We start from the raw sequence: 16,069 nt of genomic DNA on the forward strand, positions 1-16,069 counted from the left end.
CAGCGCGGGCGCCGCCCCCACGGGCGCGGCCGGCCAATCAGAGCGCGGGGTGGGGCGGGGGTGGGCGGGGCGGCCCCGCCGGTGCTGCCGGTGGCACCGAGCGAATGCGGGGCTGGGCGGCTCCCCGGCCAGCCTGTGTGACAGCTCACCCCGAGCAGCGGACGGTGCTCAGCGCAGCGACGGCTCCGGCACCGCCGGTGTGTCACATCCCGTCAGGAGCCGCCGCCCGCGGGCTCACCGGCACCGCAAAACATCCGCCCAACGCAACACCCGGAGCCCGCGGGGATCCTCCCGCCGGCTCTGCCACAGCCCCGCTGCCAGCACTAACCCCCGGGATCGTGCCTCAGGGGTCTGGGCACTTCTGCAGCTCGTTCTGGCACTTCACGCTGCCGGGAGGTAAGAAAGTGGCCACTAAAAAGTCATAAAAAAGCTTTAATGTCTTACAGTAAACCAGGAATCGAACAGTATAAATAATAAATAAATAACCCCCGGCCAGACACGCAGCTGGTCCCGGGAGGAGGGGATGTGTCTCATCCAGAGCCTGCACTCCACATCCCAAACCACCTCGGCCCTCCCCAGCTGCCCCTGTGCAGCCACAGCCCAGCCCCACGCTTTGTTCCTTCTGGGTCATTTCACTGCCCGGAGCAGCTCTGCGGGTCACAGCCTCCGTGTGAGTCCTGGATAACCCTGAAGGGATCTCCCAGCACAGCTGGGCCATGCAGGGACACGGAGCTGCCGGGCAGGGAGTGTGGAAACCGGGAATCCCTTGCTGGGCACAGCAGGGCTCTCCAGCCAGCACCCCGTGCTCAGAGAGGGGCCCTCAGGGCGGGCAGCGCTGCTCCATCACTCCACGGGCTTCACCTTGGCTATGAACAGGGCTGTGGCTTTGCTCAGGAACTCCTCCCTGCTCATGGACGAGCCCAGCTTCCTCTCCTGCAGCGCCTGCTCCATGGCCAGCGCCAGCCGGTCGGGGCCCAGCCTGGAGCCCGCCTCCAGGTAGCGGGCGGGCCGCGAGCCGTGCCCGGCGCCCAGCGCGTCCTCCAGCGCCCGCAGCACGGCCTGGCACAGCCGGCTGTCCGCCGAGCCGCCGGCGCCCAGCACGGCGAACAGCGCGTCCGCCTTGGCCGCGAACTCCAGCAGCACGCAGCAGGTGAGCACGCCGTAGCGGAACACGTCGAAGGGCACGGCCTCGTGGTCGCGGCAGCGGACGCGGCGCAGCAGCTCGGCCGCCGCCTCGGCCGGGGCCGCGCCGCGCTGGCAGATGCGCCGCAGCAGCTCGCTGTAGAGCCGCCCGTCCACGCCCGCCGCCCGCCGCCGCCCGCCGCAGCCCAGCACCTCGTAGGCCGCGCCGGCGTTGCTGTCGAAGGCCGTCCTGCGGCGACAGGGCACGGACACAGAGAGGCGGCCTCGCCCCCCGCCCCCGCCGCCCCCCGCGCCGCCGCCCGCCGCACCTGTGCGAGTGGTGAGCCAGGCACACGTACCACAGCGCCCGCGCCACGCGCTGCGGGGGCCCCGCGGGCTCCGCCGCCGCCTCCGCCAGCACCAGCCGCTCGAAGTACTCGGCCAGGAAGGACACGGGCTCGGCGGGCCGCGCCTCCAGCACCTTCAGCAGCGCCTCCCGCACCATGGCCGTGACGCCGGCGCGCAGCAGGAAGTCCGCCGCGCTGCCCTCCGCCGGCACGCCGCCCCCCGGCGCTGCCCGCCCCGGCTCTGGCGGCCCGCTGCCCCCCGCCGGCACCGGGGCGGCGGCCGCTCGCCGCTTCTCGTACGCCGCCATCTTGCACCGCACTTCCGCCCGGGACGGAAGTTTTTGTGCCGCCATCTTGCAGGCTGGCAGCCAATCGGCGGGCAGGAAGGCGGCGAGAGAACGCGGCCATTGGGCGAGGCCGCGGCCGCCATCTTGAGTGTGGGCAGAGGAGCTGCGTTATCAACTCGGCTGGCGCCGCGGCCGCCATGTTTGCTGCGGGCAGGCGCCCCGCCCTTGGCAACCGGGCGGACGCCGCCGGTGTCCGGGGCCGGTGAGGCGCCCGGGGCCGCCCAGGCCCGAAGGACACTTTGCTGAGGGCTCGAACGGAAACGGCTCTTTATTGGAGCACCGGTCCCACCCGCGCGCCGAGCCCACGCTCCCCCGGGAGCTTCTGTCGTGACAGACAAGCGGCCTGGGTGCTCCCGCCCGTCCGCCGGTACCGGGAGCCAGCCCGGTGCTCGGATCCAGTCCCGGGCGCGTCCCTGGCCTCGTCGCTGTGTCGCCTGTGCTCATTGCCTTGCCTGCGGCGGGCAGCGGCTCCGCTCCTGCTCCTCTTGCTGGCCGGTGACAGCCGGTGACAGCCGGTGACAGCGGGGACAGCCGGGGACAGCGGGGACAGCGGGGACACGGCTGCAGGGCCCCTCCCGGGACAGCTGCTAGCGGGATCTGAACCGCTTCCACAGGCGTCGAGACACGGCAGCGGTCAGGATGAGCCCCAGGAGCGATCCCGCTGTGCCCACGGCAATGGCAGGGCTGGAGCTGGGGGAATCTGCGGACACACGGGGCTGTCACTGCGGGGAAACGCCGAGAGAGGATCGCGGAGCTCACAGAACCTGTGAATTCCACAGGAAACGCCGAGGGGTGAGAGAATCACAGAATTCACAGAATTCGCGGAATTCACAGAATTCACAGTAATCTGTGATTTTCACAGGAAATGCCGAGGGGTGAGAGAATCAGGAATTCACAGAATTCACGGAATTCACAGAATTCACGGAATTCACAGAATTCACAGAATCACTTGAAGAGACCTTCAAGACCATCGAGTCCACCCCAACCCCAACACCTTCATTTAACCACGGGACCCCCCCCGGCCCCGAGCGTGTCACGGACACGAGGGGCGATGAGGACGGGGCTCCGCGGGTCACGCCACTCACCGTCCAGCACCGTCACGTCCAGGCTGACCGTCTGTGCCCGGGGCCCGAGCAGGGCGCACTGGTAGCGGCCCTGGTGCCAGGGCTCGGCTCGCTCCAGCCGCAGCGCGGAGCTGCTGCCCGCGGCCTCCTCCCGGTACTGCCCCCGGGCCGCGGGGGTCCGCAGCCAGCCCACCGTGGCGTTCCCGGCGCACCGAGCGCGGCACTCGATGCGCAGGGCCCTGCCCCGCGTGCCGGTGGGAGGCAGAGAGCGGATCTGCAGGAGGCAGGCGGGCATTGTCCCCGCGGGTGGCACTGTGGCCGCCGTGCCACAGGCAGGGAGGGTGCTGGTGGCCACCGTGAGGTCCTGGGGCACGGAGGGCTCCGTGGAGCGGGGCTTGGTGACAGCAGGAAGATGCAGAGTGGTGGCAGCGCTGGGCTCCCGTGCTGTGGTGGCGTCACCGGTGGGGACAGCTGGCTCTGGGGGCAGTGCTGTGGTGGCCTCGGGCCTGGCTGTGCTGGGGCTCCCCGTGGCTGCTGTCAAACGCAGCAGCCTTGGTCACAGGGGATGTCACTGCAGCCCCAGGCTCCTCCAGGCCTGGGCACAGCCAGCAGGAGCAGGGCACTGCCAGGAGGGACATTCAGGAGAGGTGCAGAATTCTGCTGCCGCCTGGCAGAGCCACTCCGAGGAGCACAGGGGATGTAGGCTGGGCCCCCCAGCCCCTCCTGGCACTCACCCTCAGCACGTGCCACCAGAGATGCCACCCGGGTGAAGGTCTCCTGCCCGACCTGCAGCGTCACCTGGCACCTGAACTCCGCCCCTTCTGCCACCTCTGTCCCGCTCAGCAACAGGGTGGAAACGATGTGACACAGCTCCTCCTCATCGGCATCCCTGCACTCAACGTCTGCAAGGTTCTCCAGCACCTGGTGCCCCCGGTACCAGGTGAGGGCCAGCCCAGTGGGAGGGTACAGGTGCCTGGCCGAGCAGGTCAGGTTGGTGGGGTGTCCTGGCCGCAGCATTTGGGGAGCTGCCTCCAGCCTCAGCGTGTCCGGGAGGGCTGGAAGGGAGTCAAGGCAGCATCACGGGTGATTTTTTGGCAGCTCAGGAGGAAAGGGGCTGCCCCGAGGATCCAGAGCTGTGCTGGGAGGCAGTGAGGGACAGGCTGGGGAGTGCTTACCGTAAACCTTCAGTGTGACAGTTTTCTGGTAGTGCTTCCCCTGGCATTTACCCTGGCAGATCTTCATGCCCTCCGTGGCCACGGTGGCGTGCCTGATGTGCAGGATGCTGTGCGTGGAGAAGGAGGAGATGGTGCCCAGGGCGGTGTCCAGCCCCCTCCACTCCACCTTGCCCCCTGCACAGGCCAAGGAGCAGTTCAGCTCTGTCGAGCCCCCAAAGGGCACCAGCGGCTCCCGCGGTGTCACCAGCAGCCTGTCAGCCGGGCGGCCTGGGCAGGAGGGAATGCAGGGTCAGGGGAGGGACCGGGAGGGACAGGGTGAAGCAAGGGGAGCAGCAGGGCAGCACGGGGGGTTAGGGTGGCCCTTGGCCCCGTGGCACTCACCACTGCAGCCCCACAGCGAGCCGAGGAGGAGGAGGACAGGAGCCGGCTCCATCACCCACGGGGCAGCAGCAGGGCTGGTTTTCCCTTCTTGCCTTCCTTCCCCTGGTTTTCCCTTCTTGCCTTCCTTCCCCCTTGCAGGCAGCGGGTGCTGCTGGCCGGGGCTGTCTCCTTGTGGCCGCCGGCTCCAAACTCAGCCCTTCTTAAGCCCTGCAGGAACCGCCCCCGTGAGCACCGGCCCCAGGACCTCCACAACTTCCCGCCCAAGGGGTATTTCCAAAGGGAGGTTTCTGATTTTCTTCCAAGTTCGGCCCTTGCACAACACCCAGCCGACGGCCAAGCCGGCAGCCCCCCCAAACCTGGGAAACTCCCTGTCCCGAAGGATCTCTGTGTGCCTGCAGGGGCTCCCATCACCCCAGCACAGGCACTTTCACCCCGAGCTGTGGCTCACATCCAGCTCTATCCCTGTTTTTTGCAGGCTACATCACTCCCCCAGGGGCCCTGGCAAACCAGCTTTTCCATGACCCCAAGAGCTGCTGGGGACACAGAGCTGTGGGAAGGGCCCTGCCAGCCCCTGCCCCAAAAGCAGAGCCAGGACCCGTGGTCAGCCCTGTTGGTGAGCCGATTATCCCTGTTTATTCCTCAAACAGGGTTTTTTCAGGGATGGAGGCAGGTGCTCCTGTGAGGGTTGGTCTCGTGGTACAGATGGAGAAAGTGTCACCCCAGAGAAGGTGTTGAACCCAACCTCAAGGCCCTCAGCATCTGTCCTGGCTCCCTGCTGGGTCTGGCATCACTCCCTCACCCCTGCCCAGCTCTCCATGGAGGGATGAGTCCTGTTCTGCCCCATCCCACCCTGCCAGGCTGCAGCCAAGGCTGGGGAAGGTCCCAGAGGGCTGAGGGAGAGATGTGCCCATCTCTGCACCCAGTGCCATCACAGACCTGGACATTCCCCAGCTGGGAGCTGCTCTGAGAGGCACCTGCGTGCACTGGGCGTGCCACTCAGCCTTTTAGAAGGTCATGCCATTAATTCTCTTGAGGGTGCAGGAGGCCTCTGAGCAAGGAAAGTGCTCTGTAAACACTTCCCACCAAATGTGCACACTCAGCCGAAGCAGGTGATTAATGATGCTGGGCTTTTTGTTCCTTCCATCCTGTGTTAACAGAGCCACTTCCCGGATTTTGCAGCAGCCTCCAGAGCCCCCCTGCCCAACCCTGGCACAATCCGTGGCCAGGGCTGCTCCCTCACTGCCAGGCTCTTCTCAGAAATGTGTCTGGGAACCTTGAGGACACACACGTGGTGCCAGGGTTTCACTTCCCTCCCCACAACCCTGATTGTGGCACTGGTGTGATGAGAAAAACCCTGAATCGGTGTCTGAATGAGAGCTGAGCATTTATGGAACCACCTCACCTTAAAAAGAAGCTTGCCCAGACTTTCCTGAACCTCAAGAAATTAGTAGTAACCAGAAAGCCCCACACCTTGTGTTGCACTTTCCCTGTTTTGGGGCTTGGAGTGCCCAGAGCAGCCCCAGCCACCCACAGAGGGGGCAACAAAGAGGAAATTGGAGTAAAAACCCTCCAGTTCCAACAGCTCAGCCACAGAGCCAGGGGCAGGGCAGGGGACTTGGCCCAGCTCAGGGTGGCGTGGCAGAGCTGCCCTTGCTCACCCTGAGTGGTGGACCCAGCACAACCCCTGTTCCCCCACCTGCTTGGTGGAACTGAGACCTCCCCCCAGCCCCGAGGAGCACAGGAACAGCTCAGGGACAGCCCCAGGTTGCGTGCCCAGGGCAGGAGGAGCAAGCTTCCACACCAGGAGTGTTTTCCAGCCCACAGGAAGCCTTTGAAGGAGTGAAGGGAGTGCTGCTTTTCCAGATTCAGGGGCCTGAACACCTTTCCTGGAGGCTGACTGTGCTTCCTCCCTCAGGGCAGGCAAGGGGATTTGTGCTGGGCAATACTTTGTGCAGAGATGTTGCTCAGGAAACAAAACAGCTCAGTGTGGAGACACAGAGCACCAAGGGACCAGTGCTGGCTCCAGCACAGGATACCCCTCGGGCTGGGGTCTAGCCCCAGGCTGTCACCAGAAGGGACAAGGCTTTGCCACTGCCCCGGGGGAGGGTGGTCAACAACATCCTGCACTGCAACACCTGCTCTTTGTTCTCCAGCGCCATCACATGAGACAAGTCACAGGTTTTCTCTCCATTAAAGATGGAAACAATAAAACAAAAGCTGGTTCCAGTCTAGAGGAAGTCCATACAGAAGCGACAGGCTGCGTAATGGCTCGTGTTTCCAGGATACCATCCATCATTCACCATCCCAGAGCTGGCTTGGATGTGTTTATATTTTTTGGGATTTTATTAGTCACCTATGACCGTCCTCAGCCGCCACAAAGAGTGTTTAAATGAGTCAGATAAGATCTAAATTAGGCCTGGCTGAAAAATTAAGACAATAGAGTCATGGTTACTAAAACCAGTCCAGGAGGAGGCTGCAGTGGGGCTGGCAGGAGCCAGGGAGCTGCTGGGGCAGCCCAGACCCAGCTCTCCCAAACCTGTCCCACATCTTCACATAATTCTCGAGAAGAATTTAAATTCTGGGCAGAAGCTGCCTGGTCCCACTGGCGATGGAGACAAATAAGGACAGAGACCTTTGACACAACAGGAAAGCAGCAGTTTAATAAATAATCCATCAGAGGGAGAGATTAGCCAGTTCCAAACACAACCTGAACCAAAATAAATACATTTTATCGTTAGCTTAAAAAAGAGACACAAACACACGTGATGTGAACTGTGAGAGAGCAGAGGTGGGGCCGAGTGCCCACGCTTTAAAGATACCACAGCTGTCAACAGCCTTTGGAGTGCAGAAAAAGAATAAAAACTGGGAAGTAAAAAGTTACTACTTTGCAAAATTAATGGCAGAAGAGAAAGCAATGGTGTAACTCAGGTTTTTAATGCAACAAGATCAGGTGAAACTCACTTGACCCGCCAGGACTGCTGACAGGCAATGGAGATGATTTTTGCCTTGTGTTTGGGCATTGCTGTTACCATCCCAGGTTTTAAGTCCCTGCAGACAAATCCTGGGAATCCCAAAGTTAAACAGCCAGGCTCAGGCACTGCACAGCAGATCAAGCAGATTTTAAGAAAAGACTCCTTTTTAAAAAGTTGCGTTTTCATATAAAGTAACAAGAATTGGCAAAAACTAGCTGAATGCTCCACACAGCCTTTCCAGCCTCCACATGGAAGCACCAGCCCTTCAGAACAAGCTGTTCTTCATTTGGCTCTGGTGACTTCAGCTCCAGCACTGCCTGGCCCAGCTCCTGCTCTGTCCCACCAAGGCAGAACAGGGCAGAGCTCACAGCCCTGGGAAGGGGAGGCACCGGGCCCAGGCCCCACCAAACCAGGTGAGAGGGACCCCAAGGGGGTGGGAAGGGATCCCTGCGTGCTCCCTGTGCCTCAAAGAGCCCCTGCTGCCAGGTCTGCACACCAGCACCAGCCACTTTCTGTTGGTGGTGGCACCTGGAGAGTCCTGCTGCTGCCTGCTGCTGTACCCCCCTCCACCCACACGCTGCCATATCCCCACCCCAGCTGCCCAGAGCTGCAAACCCACTGGTGGCCACTGCTGCAACCCCCGTGGTGCCCAGTGCCACCACAGGTGACAGCACAGCTGGTCACCAACCTGGCCACAGCCCCTGAGCTGGCAGTCACCTGCTGGCAGCATCTGGCCCCGAGTTTGGGGGGCTGACAAAGGGACCAAAACACTCCAGGGCCACCATGCAGATGTCAGCATCACCAGAAGCTCAGGGGTCATGAGGGACACGACGTGGGAGGGAAGATTCTGGACAGTTCTGGGGTCTGAGGGGAAGGAGAGGGTGAGAGGCTGCAGGCAGCAGCAGCGGTGAGAGGGAATGGGACCAGAAACATATTGGTTTCAATAAACTATGCAATAAGGGAGAGGACTTTTAAAAATATATCTCTATATACTTTTTATCATATAAATTATGCTTGTCTTTTTGTAACGTGTCACTATATTGTACCCGTGAAGCTCTGAGGTAACAATTCTATATTTTACTTCATCTGTGTGTGAGGGAAAATCCTACTTCAGCTCACTTTAACCCATGTAAATCAACGGATTGCTGGGACTCTGGAAAAGTCCCGTCTAAAAAAGGCATTTTTGTGAGGAACAGACGTGGGGGAACTACTGGCTGGAAGTGCAAGTGACAGGATTTCCTTCAGGATAAAAGCTTGCCATGCACACACAGTACTGACCATCCCACTAATGTTTGGGAATTGGGAGTGTCACCACAAGGAGCTTGGGAAAAATGGAGTCAGAGCAGGTCGAGGAAATTTCTGCTGGCTCTGCTCCCCAGCCCTGCAGCCAGACCCATCTCAGCATCCCTCTGTGTCCCAGCTGCTCCCAGCTCTGAGCACAGAGCTGCCACCAGGCCAGATCAATGCAGAACAAACTGCCAACTCTTTCATTGAAATACCCACCTCTGATAACCAAATGGCACTTGCTGTGTGTCTGCACAGATCCACGGTGTGAAGGGCCAGCACTGCCTCCCTTTGGGCTGCTCTCCCCTGGGGAACCTTCCCCAAACCCACAGAGAGGGGACCCAGCCAGAGAACAGCCCAGGCAGGACTGGTTTGGCTGCTGCAGCCTCAATTCCTCTAACAAAGGATTCCTGAAGTGTCCTTGGTTTGGTCCTTACTTCCCAGAACTGCTCAATGCCACCACTTCTTATTTACTCAAATGAGAACAATTGCTTCCTGCCCTCTGCCACATTTCTATAAACAACCACACGTTCCCTGTTTGCCTCAGCTCCTTTCACAAGGCTCCAAGCACCTCCTGCTCTTTCTGAGCACAGCTGAGCCTGCAGCAGAGGTTGCAGTTCCACTGTTCCATAAACAAAAGCCTCCACAGCAGGCTCAGAAATGCCACATGGAATCCAAACCCCTGAGTCCAAATCAACAAAACCTTCACCATCAGGATCTATTGGGTTGAGAACAAACCAGCTCTGGACACTCTCTGGGTTTAGCATCAGATGGTAGGAGCCCAGGGGCAAACCAGCAAGCTTTATACACTGCTCAAGGTAAACAGTCATTTCTCTGACCTTTCTCCCAGGAAACCACTCATCTCCAAAGTGCTCAGCACAGCCAAGCTGTTTCTCCAGCCTGCCAGAGAACTGTATTTCCTAAACAACCCTCACAGCTCCAGGAAAAAGATTTCTGAAAAAGAAAAAAATCCTTCTACCTACTGCCCGTGGAGGCAACAGGCAAATGCCACCTCAGAGTGACAAGAAAAAGAAAACCAAGCAGAACCAGTGTGGCCTGTTACAACACTGTGGCCCATTACAACACATCCAAGTGTTTGTAATTCATGGAGCTGCCCTTCTCTCACCTGCAACTTCTTCATTTTTATCCTTGTCATCAGAACATGAAGTCAGTAGATTTATAATTTGTTTGGTCTAGGTTTCACTTGGGGCAGAACGGGGCCCTCCAGCAGAGAGGAAGCTCAGAGCTGCACTCCCTGTGCTCCACACCCCCCCTGTGCCCCCAGCGTGTCACCACAGCCTGCAGGGGTGCCAGGGGCAGCTCTGGCAGGGATGGGGCATGGAGCAAATGCCACATTTGATTGCAGGGGCAGCTCAGTGAGCTCCCAGCAAGCAGAGCCCAGCAGAGGGTTTGGCAGGGCACGCAGGGGGCACGCACAAGGGCGGGTTTGCTTTCCAGAACTATCCCTCCAGTGGAGCAGTTCCGTGTCTCCCCTTTCCATCAGCACCAGGTGATACAATTCCATTTTTGCACCAGCTGGGTGTATTTGGCTCGAAGGGAAAACCTCATCCCTCCTCAGTAGCTGTTAGTGGCACAGTCTGTTACCTTGGATCCCTCTCTCCCCCTCCCTGAACTCCTGCTGAGTCCATCCTTGGCGTGGAGTCGAGCCCGAGGCGGGTCCCCTGTCCCCCCTCACACGCTGCTGTCCTCCAGGAGGGGCTCCTTGCCATCTGACCCCCCGGCTGGGGGGCTGTGGGGGTGGGCCTGGGCCCCCGTGCTGTGCTTCTTGTGGCTACCTGACCTCAGTGCCAGGTTGTGTTCTGGAATGAACAGGGCCACCAGCAGCGACAGCAGCACGGAGCACGCCCCGAACAGGAAGGGTGGCCCAGGGATGATGCTGCTCTGGAGAGACAGAGAGAGAAACAGGAATGATTCAAGAATGAGGGCAAACACAGCCCAGCAAACAGTGAGAAGGTAAATAGGTACCTCATCTGTAGGGTTGGCCATGTTGGGTTTGGAGGCCTTGCCCAAAGTTTCCACCTCAGCCATTTCGTTCAGCTCCACGTGGAAGAGATAGAAGACAAAACCATAGAGGGCTGGCCCCAGGCCATTACACAGACCCCGAATTCCAGTGATCATCCCCTGCACCACACCTGGGGACACAGGGAAAAGGGGGAAATGCCTCCAGCTTTCCAAAGAAACTTGTTTTATTCGAGGATACATACTTAGAGATATTTAGAGAAAGGATCAAGCACTTGGATCCGGGCTGACGTGCAGGGGAGGGGTTTGCAGATGAGCAGCTTCACTCAGTGCCAAGTTCTAGAAATGTAATGCTGGGCTTGCTGCTTTGCAGACTGAAATAAGCATGAGCACATCAAGCAACAACTTCCAATTAACTAGAATTTAATTGAGGATTCAGAGATGCACTGTGAGGCAGGCAAAACGCAGCAGCCTCCTCTGCCTCAGAGGGACACCACCAACCACCCACTTGCATGACTTGGGAGTTCCCCAGTAAAGCAGCAGCCGTGCTCACAGATAAGAGTGTCAGTACTGCTGTGAGTGAGCACAGTGACACCCCACAGATGTTCCTGCCCACCCCTCCACCGCCATGCCCTTCTGCCAGCTCAGCTCCTGCTGGGATGAACCCTCCCCAAGCACTCACCCTGCTGGTCAGGGTCTGTGCTCCTCGACACCATGGCACTGATGGCTGGGAAGGTGATGCTGGACATGGCAGCCACAGCTCCTGCTGCCCACATCATCCTGGGGAGGAGGAAGGAGGCAGCTGTGAGGAGCAGCCCTGTGCCCTCACCCTGTGCTGCAGGGTGGGAGCGGCCACAGGGGGACAGAAACGTGGGCAAACCCTCACCAAGGCTGTGATCCAAAGCCATACCAGGCAAGCTGCAGGATCTGGAAGCCCAGGCCCAGGAGGATGGTGTTTTTATTCCCTATCGAGCGCATGAGAATTCCCAACACCACTGTCTGGAAAGAAAAACAGCTGCTTTCAAGGCAGGGCAAAGAAAGAGGGCAACACCAGGAGACAAGAGGACAGGAAATGGAGGGACTTTGATAATCTTTATGGGTCCCTCCCAATTTAAGATCTCCTCTGTTTCAAAAGTCTGTGTGGCCACAGGAGTTCTGACAACTCAGCGGCTCCAAAATCAGAAATTTTGGACATTCTTACAGCAGAATGCTCAAGCCAACAGAGAAATTGCTTCTCACCTGAGCCAGTATAGAGAGAATTCCAACTACACCAATAAAGGCTGCTACAGTCTCTGAGGAAAAACCAATGACCTGTGAAAACATCAAAGAGGGACTTTTCAGGCAGATTTGTACCAGGTGACAAGAGCCCCTCCATCAATGTCACTCATGTTCACTGAACTGGAACCTGCACATTAACAGCCACCGCCTCTGGGCTGCCACAGGATTCAAACAGAAGATTTTCCTCTGGCTGAAGAAATGGTTTTTAATCACTGAGCTCCCCTTGCAGTGCCTGAAGTGGCACAGCCAGGATGACCAGGCAGGAGCCAAGCCAGGCCTCGCCCCAGGCAATGCCCAGAGCAGTCAGCAGGCTCATACATATTTCAGGAGAGCTGGAACAAATCATTATTTCTTACAATTTCAGCTTTACTGGCTTATTGGCCAAGAAAAGGCACCTTGGGACAGGTGACACATCTCTGATTGTATTTATAGGGCAGGATTTCCTGCACCCAGGGCTTTGACAGACTGACCTGTCGCAGGTACAGGAAGAAGCTGGAGTACTGGCCGGCCTCAGGAAGGTAGGAGAGAAAGACTGTGATGCAGATGAGCAGCACTGTGGAGTCCTGACCCACCTTCCTCAAGGACTGCAAGAAAAGGGAGAAAAAAAATGTTTTTAAATTTGACTTTATATTGCTGAAAGATCTGCAGGTACAAAGACAGCCAAACCAAGGGCTTAACACCTTCAAAATCAGCAGGACTAAAGCAAACATTAAGCATTACCAGCACACAGGAAAACAGCAGTGTAGGATTTCCTACAAATTTTCTACAATTTTTCGACAAACCCACTTCCCACACAGCAGCAGGCTCACTCACAGCGAATGGGTCAGCTTGTTCCCAGGAGATTGGGGCTCCCCAGGAGACTGGACGCATCTCTTCAGGCAGTGACTCGGGCACAGCCAGCAGGATGAAGCCAATATCCAGCAAAGCAACCCCTGAGGCCAGCACCACCACCAAGGTGTCACCGTAGGCTTGGGAAAGGTACGCGCCGATGGCCGGGCTGGTGACCAGGCTGGCAGCAAACGTGGCTGACACCTGGAAGCATAAACATTCCCTACAGCCTCTTCTTCCTAAAGCTCATTTCCTCCTCCTCAGTAACCCAGGGAACTCCTTGTGGTGTCTTTGTTGGAGAGGTAAATAAGAATTCACAGGGGTTCCTGTGCACAGACAGGTGACAGATTCTCCTGGTGCACCTGGGATAAGTGCAGGAATTCCTAGGACACCTTTGACTTCCCCTTCTAGGAAAGGGGAGTCAAAGGTGTCCTAGGAATTCCTGGATGGTGCTGTCAGAGGAAGGGCAGGATCACACCAAGCATCCTCTTCCCTGGTGTGGAAAAGGGAAGGGCCAGGCTGGTTTATACACAGCCAGCACTCCGAGTGGGCAGAGATCATCCTCTCCCTCAGAGCTAAATCCCAAACAGAAGGACAGGGACACTGTGTGATTACTCAATACATCTCCCACCCTAAGTTTATACCTCTCCTACCTGCAAAGCCCCAGATATTTCTTTCCAGAGCCAGGCCAGTGACTCAGCTCCTTACCAGGCCGTACGCCGTGCTGCGCTCATGCTCCTGTGTGATGTCAGCAACATAGGCAAAAATCACAGAAAAGGTGACAGCAAACACTCCAGACATGGAAATGACAGCAAAGTACCACCTGCAAGAGCCCAAGGCACAGTTAGAGAGCAGCCACACCATGTCCACAGCTGCTGAAGCAGAGCCTCTCCCTCGTTTGCCTCCAGCCCATCCTGTTCCAGTGCACCAGAACATGAACATGGAGTCTGGCCTGGAGACCCCTGAAGTTTTACCACTTATTTTTCCTAACAAAAATAATGCACAGAGCTGGCAGATTTGTTATTCCCCTGACAGAAATAATGCACTGAGCTGAGGAACAAGCTCAGGGGACAGACCAGCCCTTTATTCCCAACTGAACCCTCCAGAACCAGACAGGTCAGTCCCTAGGCTGAGACTCTTCCATCTCCTGCTGAAAGGAGCACCTGCAAACCCTCCTCCTTCACCTCTTGCTGCTGCTCCTCCTCAGACCCCTGGGGCTGGATGAGGCTGAACTCACCAGGGGCTGATCTTCATCAGGGGAATTGGTGCACACGTGAAGAAGACGGTGAGAAGGAGGAAGGATTTCCTGCCCCAGACATCAGAGAGAGCACCAATCAGCGGGGCACTTAGGAAAGAGAGCAGACCCTGGCATGGACAGACAGACAGACCAGAGGACAGAGAAACCCCTCAGTGAGAGCTTTCAGCAACATCAGGAGGACACCACCCATTCCAGACTGCCCCACGCAGCAATGCTGTTACAACAGAGCATTTATTAAACTCCCCACATCCTTTTAGGAAAGGAAAAACAAATCCTCGACCAGCAAGGCCTCACTGAGCCCTCCTGCTCCCTGCAGAGCCCTGCCAGGACCTGGAGAGCTGCTGGCACAGCTCCAGCATGGCAACAGCTGCTGCAGCTCTGGGAAAGCTTTCTCTTGTAGCTGGAGACAGGACAGACACAATGAGAAGCACAAATAAAATTATTCAAGGCCTTTCCATGTCTCCCAAGCCTGAGGCAGGCAGGGCAGAGCCTTTCAAGTGCTGGGGCTGTTTTCCAAGATCCTCCTGCCAGAGACAGCCAAGAAGTGTCTGTGTTGCCTGATTGCCCAGTCAGAACTCAGGAATATTCCCTGTTCACAAGTCCTGCCTGCAATTCTGCTCTGGGAATGCTGGTCTGGTGCAAGGGGCCCCCCAGTCCCACAGCACACCCCACCTCCTGCCTGGAGGTCACTGAGGCCACTTGGGCTCATCTTCTATCACTAATAAATTTAGACATCACTGATTTGTCATTCTCTTATGCTCCAGAGGACGGGCACAGGGCTGATCTCATGCTGATGAGATTATTTCCAGCTGGAACACAGAGCTGTTGTCACTCCTGCTCAGTAAAATCAGCTGTCCCATGTCTGTGTCCTTCCTTTTGCATCAGGTTTGCCAGAGCCCCCTCAAAGTGGCCAAATACTGGCTGACACCAGCAAATTATACAGATAATTATGGCTTGTCCTTCTTGCAGCCATGGCAGATTTAAAGGAAATCCTGGAAGGAATATTCCTCACCTTGACTCCGTGAATCAGACCATTCATCAGGAATGTGTGCTGAGGAAAAGTCTGGTGTAAGACCTGGAGGGAAAACAAACCAAATCCAAATGAAAATGTTAGAGTTAGCAACTTCTGCAAAATTCCTGCAAGCATCTGCCAGCCAGAGGACGGGAAGGGCAGAATCCAGGGAAAAGGGGAAATATCCTGCCACCAATGCCTCCACGTGAGGAGCTCTGCCCTTTCCAGAATGGGAACCACTGCCTTGAACACTCCCCAGGTCTCTAAATCACTCCAGCATGCTCAGAAAGCCTTTCCCCACCACCTGAACCCCCTGTGGTTTTACTTTATGCCACCACATCACTTCTCTGCGGGTCTGTACGTTTGATTTGCATTTTATATTACCAGACTAATATGCCTAAATGGGTTTTTTTGCATAAGCAAAGAGGTTTTTTTGTGCAGCTCTCTAAGGAAAGGTCTCCCTTAATGGAGAGCCACACGGACCGTCAGCATCGGCGTGGTCAGCAGCCCCCAGGCGAAGAACTCGAGGAAAATCACCACCACGGCGTGGTACACGCTGGGCTCGCCGATGCCCTGGCGCTGCAAAACAGAGCAGAAAACCCAAAATCCACCAGCAGAAAACCCAAAATCCACCAGCAGAAAACCCAAAACCCATCAGCAGCCTGCGGGAGCGGGCACCCCCAGCCCGGCCAGGGCAGCCGGGATGCCGCCCTGGAACGTTCCTCCCGTTCCCAGCCAGCAGCGGCACCGGCAGGGGCGGTGACAGCGCGGCCCACCGGGGACAGCCCGCCCCGGTACCGGCGTCGGTACCGGTGTCGGTACCCGCCATCCCCCCGCGGCCCCGCGCTCACGCCGGCCCCGTCCCGGATCACGATCTTCTTGGCCAGCAGGACGCTGCGGTTGAGCCGCTTCTTCTTCTTCTTCTCGCCGGTCATGGCGCCGCCGGGCCGCTGCCGATCGCCGGCCGCCGCGGCTGCCCCATCCTCCCCGTGGCGGGCCGGGCCCAAGCGGACCGGGCCGC

The 16,069-nt window shown here is 58.0% G+C and overlaps 3 protein-coding genes across 5 annotated transcripts in view; all 3 read right to left on the reverse strand.

Moving 5' to 3' along the window:
• Nucleotides 1-416: 416 nt before the first annotated feature.
• On the reverse strand, nucleotides 417-1,950 carry TPGS1 (tubulin polyglutamylase complex subunit 1). 2 transcript variants are annotated; one of them, XM_039733198.1, is made up of 2 exons: nucleotides 1,482-1,950; nucleotides 417-1,372 (listed from the first exon to the last, which is right to left on the reverse strand). In XM_039733198.1, the coding sequence occupies exons 1-2, from the start codon at nucleotides 1,820-1,822 to the stop codon at nucleotides 844-846; spliced, it is 870 nt and encodes a 289-aa protein (XP_039589132.1). In that variant the 5' UTR covers nucleotides 1,823-1,950; the 3' UTR covers nucleotides 417-843. The 2 variants fall into 2 exon arrangements, with proteins under 2 accessions (XP_039589132.1, XP_039589123.1); XM_039733189.1 differs by having other exon boundaries at nucleotides 1,452-1,950.
• Nucleotides 1,951-2,373: 423 nt separating this feature from the next.
• MADCAM1 (mucosal vascular addressin cell adhesion molecule 1) lies at nucleotides 2,374-6,929 on the reverse strand. 2 transcript variants are annotated; one of them, XM_039733179.1, is made up of 5 exons: nucleotides 4,437-6,929; nucleotides 4,056-4,322; nucleotides 3,615-3,935; nucleotides 2,902-3,411; nucleotides 2,374-2,516 (listed from the first exon to the last, which is right to left on the reverse strand). In XM_039733179.1, exons 1-5 carry the CDS (start codon nucleotides 4,486-4,488, stop codon nucleotides 2,404-2,406), a joined length of 1,263 nt encoding a protein of 420 aa, XP_039589113.1. In that variant the 5' UTR covers nucleotides 4,489-6,929; the 3' UTR covers nucleotides 2,374-2,403. The 2 variants fall into 2 exon arrangements, with proteins under 2 accessions (XP_039589113.1, XP_039589105.1); XM_039733171.1 differs by having other exon boundaries at nucleotides 2,902-3,414.
• Nucleotides 6,930-7,069: 140 nt separating this feature from the next.
• LOC120513589 (hippocampus abundant transcript 1 protein-like) overlaps nucleotides 7,070-16,069 on the reverse strand; it is a 9,045-nt gene continuing 45 nt past the window's right edge. The window contains exons 1-12 of the mRNA XM_039733158.1: nucleotides 15,900-16,069; nucleotides 15,532-15,627; nucleotides 15,049-15,111; nucleotides 14,016-14,143; nucleotides 13,487-13,601; nucleotides 12,764-12,982; nucleotides 12,421-12,534; nucleotides 11,912-11,983; nucleotides 11,559-11,671; nucleotides 11,355-11,452; nucleotides 10,679-10,845; nucleotides 7,070-10,594 (exon numbers count right to left, since the gene is read on the reverse strand). The exon at nucleotides 15,900-16,069 is cut by the window's right edge and continues 45 nt beyond it. Of these exons, the coding sequence (XP_039589092.1) occupies nucleotides 10,385-10,594; nucleotides 10,679-10,845; nucleotides 11,355-11,452; nucleotides 11,559-11,671; nucleotides 11,912-11,983; nucleotides 12,421-12,534; nucleotides 12,764-12,982; nucleotides 13,487-13,601; nucleotides 14,016-14,143; nucleotides 15,049-15,111; nucleotides 15,532-15,627; nucleotides 15,900-15,983 (1,479 nt within the window). The 5' untranslated portion in view covers nucleotides 15,984-16,069 and the 3' untranslated portion in view covers nucleotides 7,070-10,384. The remainder of the gene's footprint in view (nucleotides 10,595-10,678; nucleotides 10,846-11,354; nucleotides 11,453-11,558; nucleotides 11,672-11,911; nucleotides 11,984-12,420; nucleotides 12,535-12,763; nucleotides 12,983-13,486; nucleotides 13,602-14,015; nucleotides 14,144-15,048; nucleotides 15,112-15,531; nucleotides 15,628-15,899) is intronic.

This window comes from Passer montanus, unplaced genomic scaffold (genome assembly GCF_014805655.1).
Source record: "Passer montanus isolate IOZ18808 unplaced genomic scaffold, ASM1480565v1 scaffold112, whole genome shotgun sequence".
Classification (NCBI taxonomy): Eukaryota; Metazoa; Chordata; class Aves; order Passeriformes; family Passeridae; genus Passer; species Passer montanus.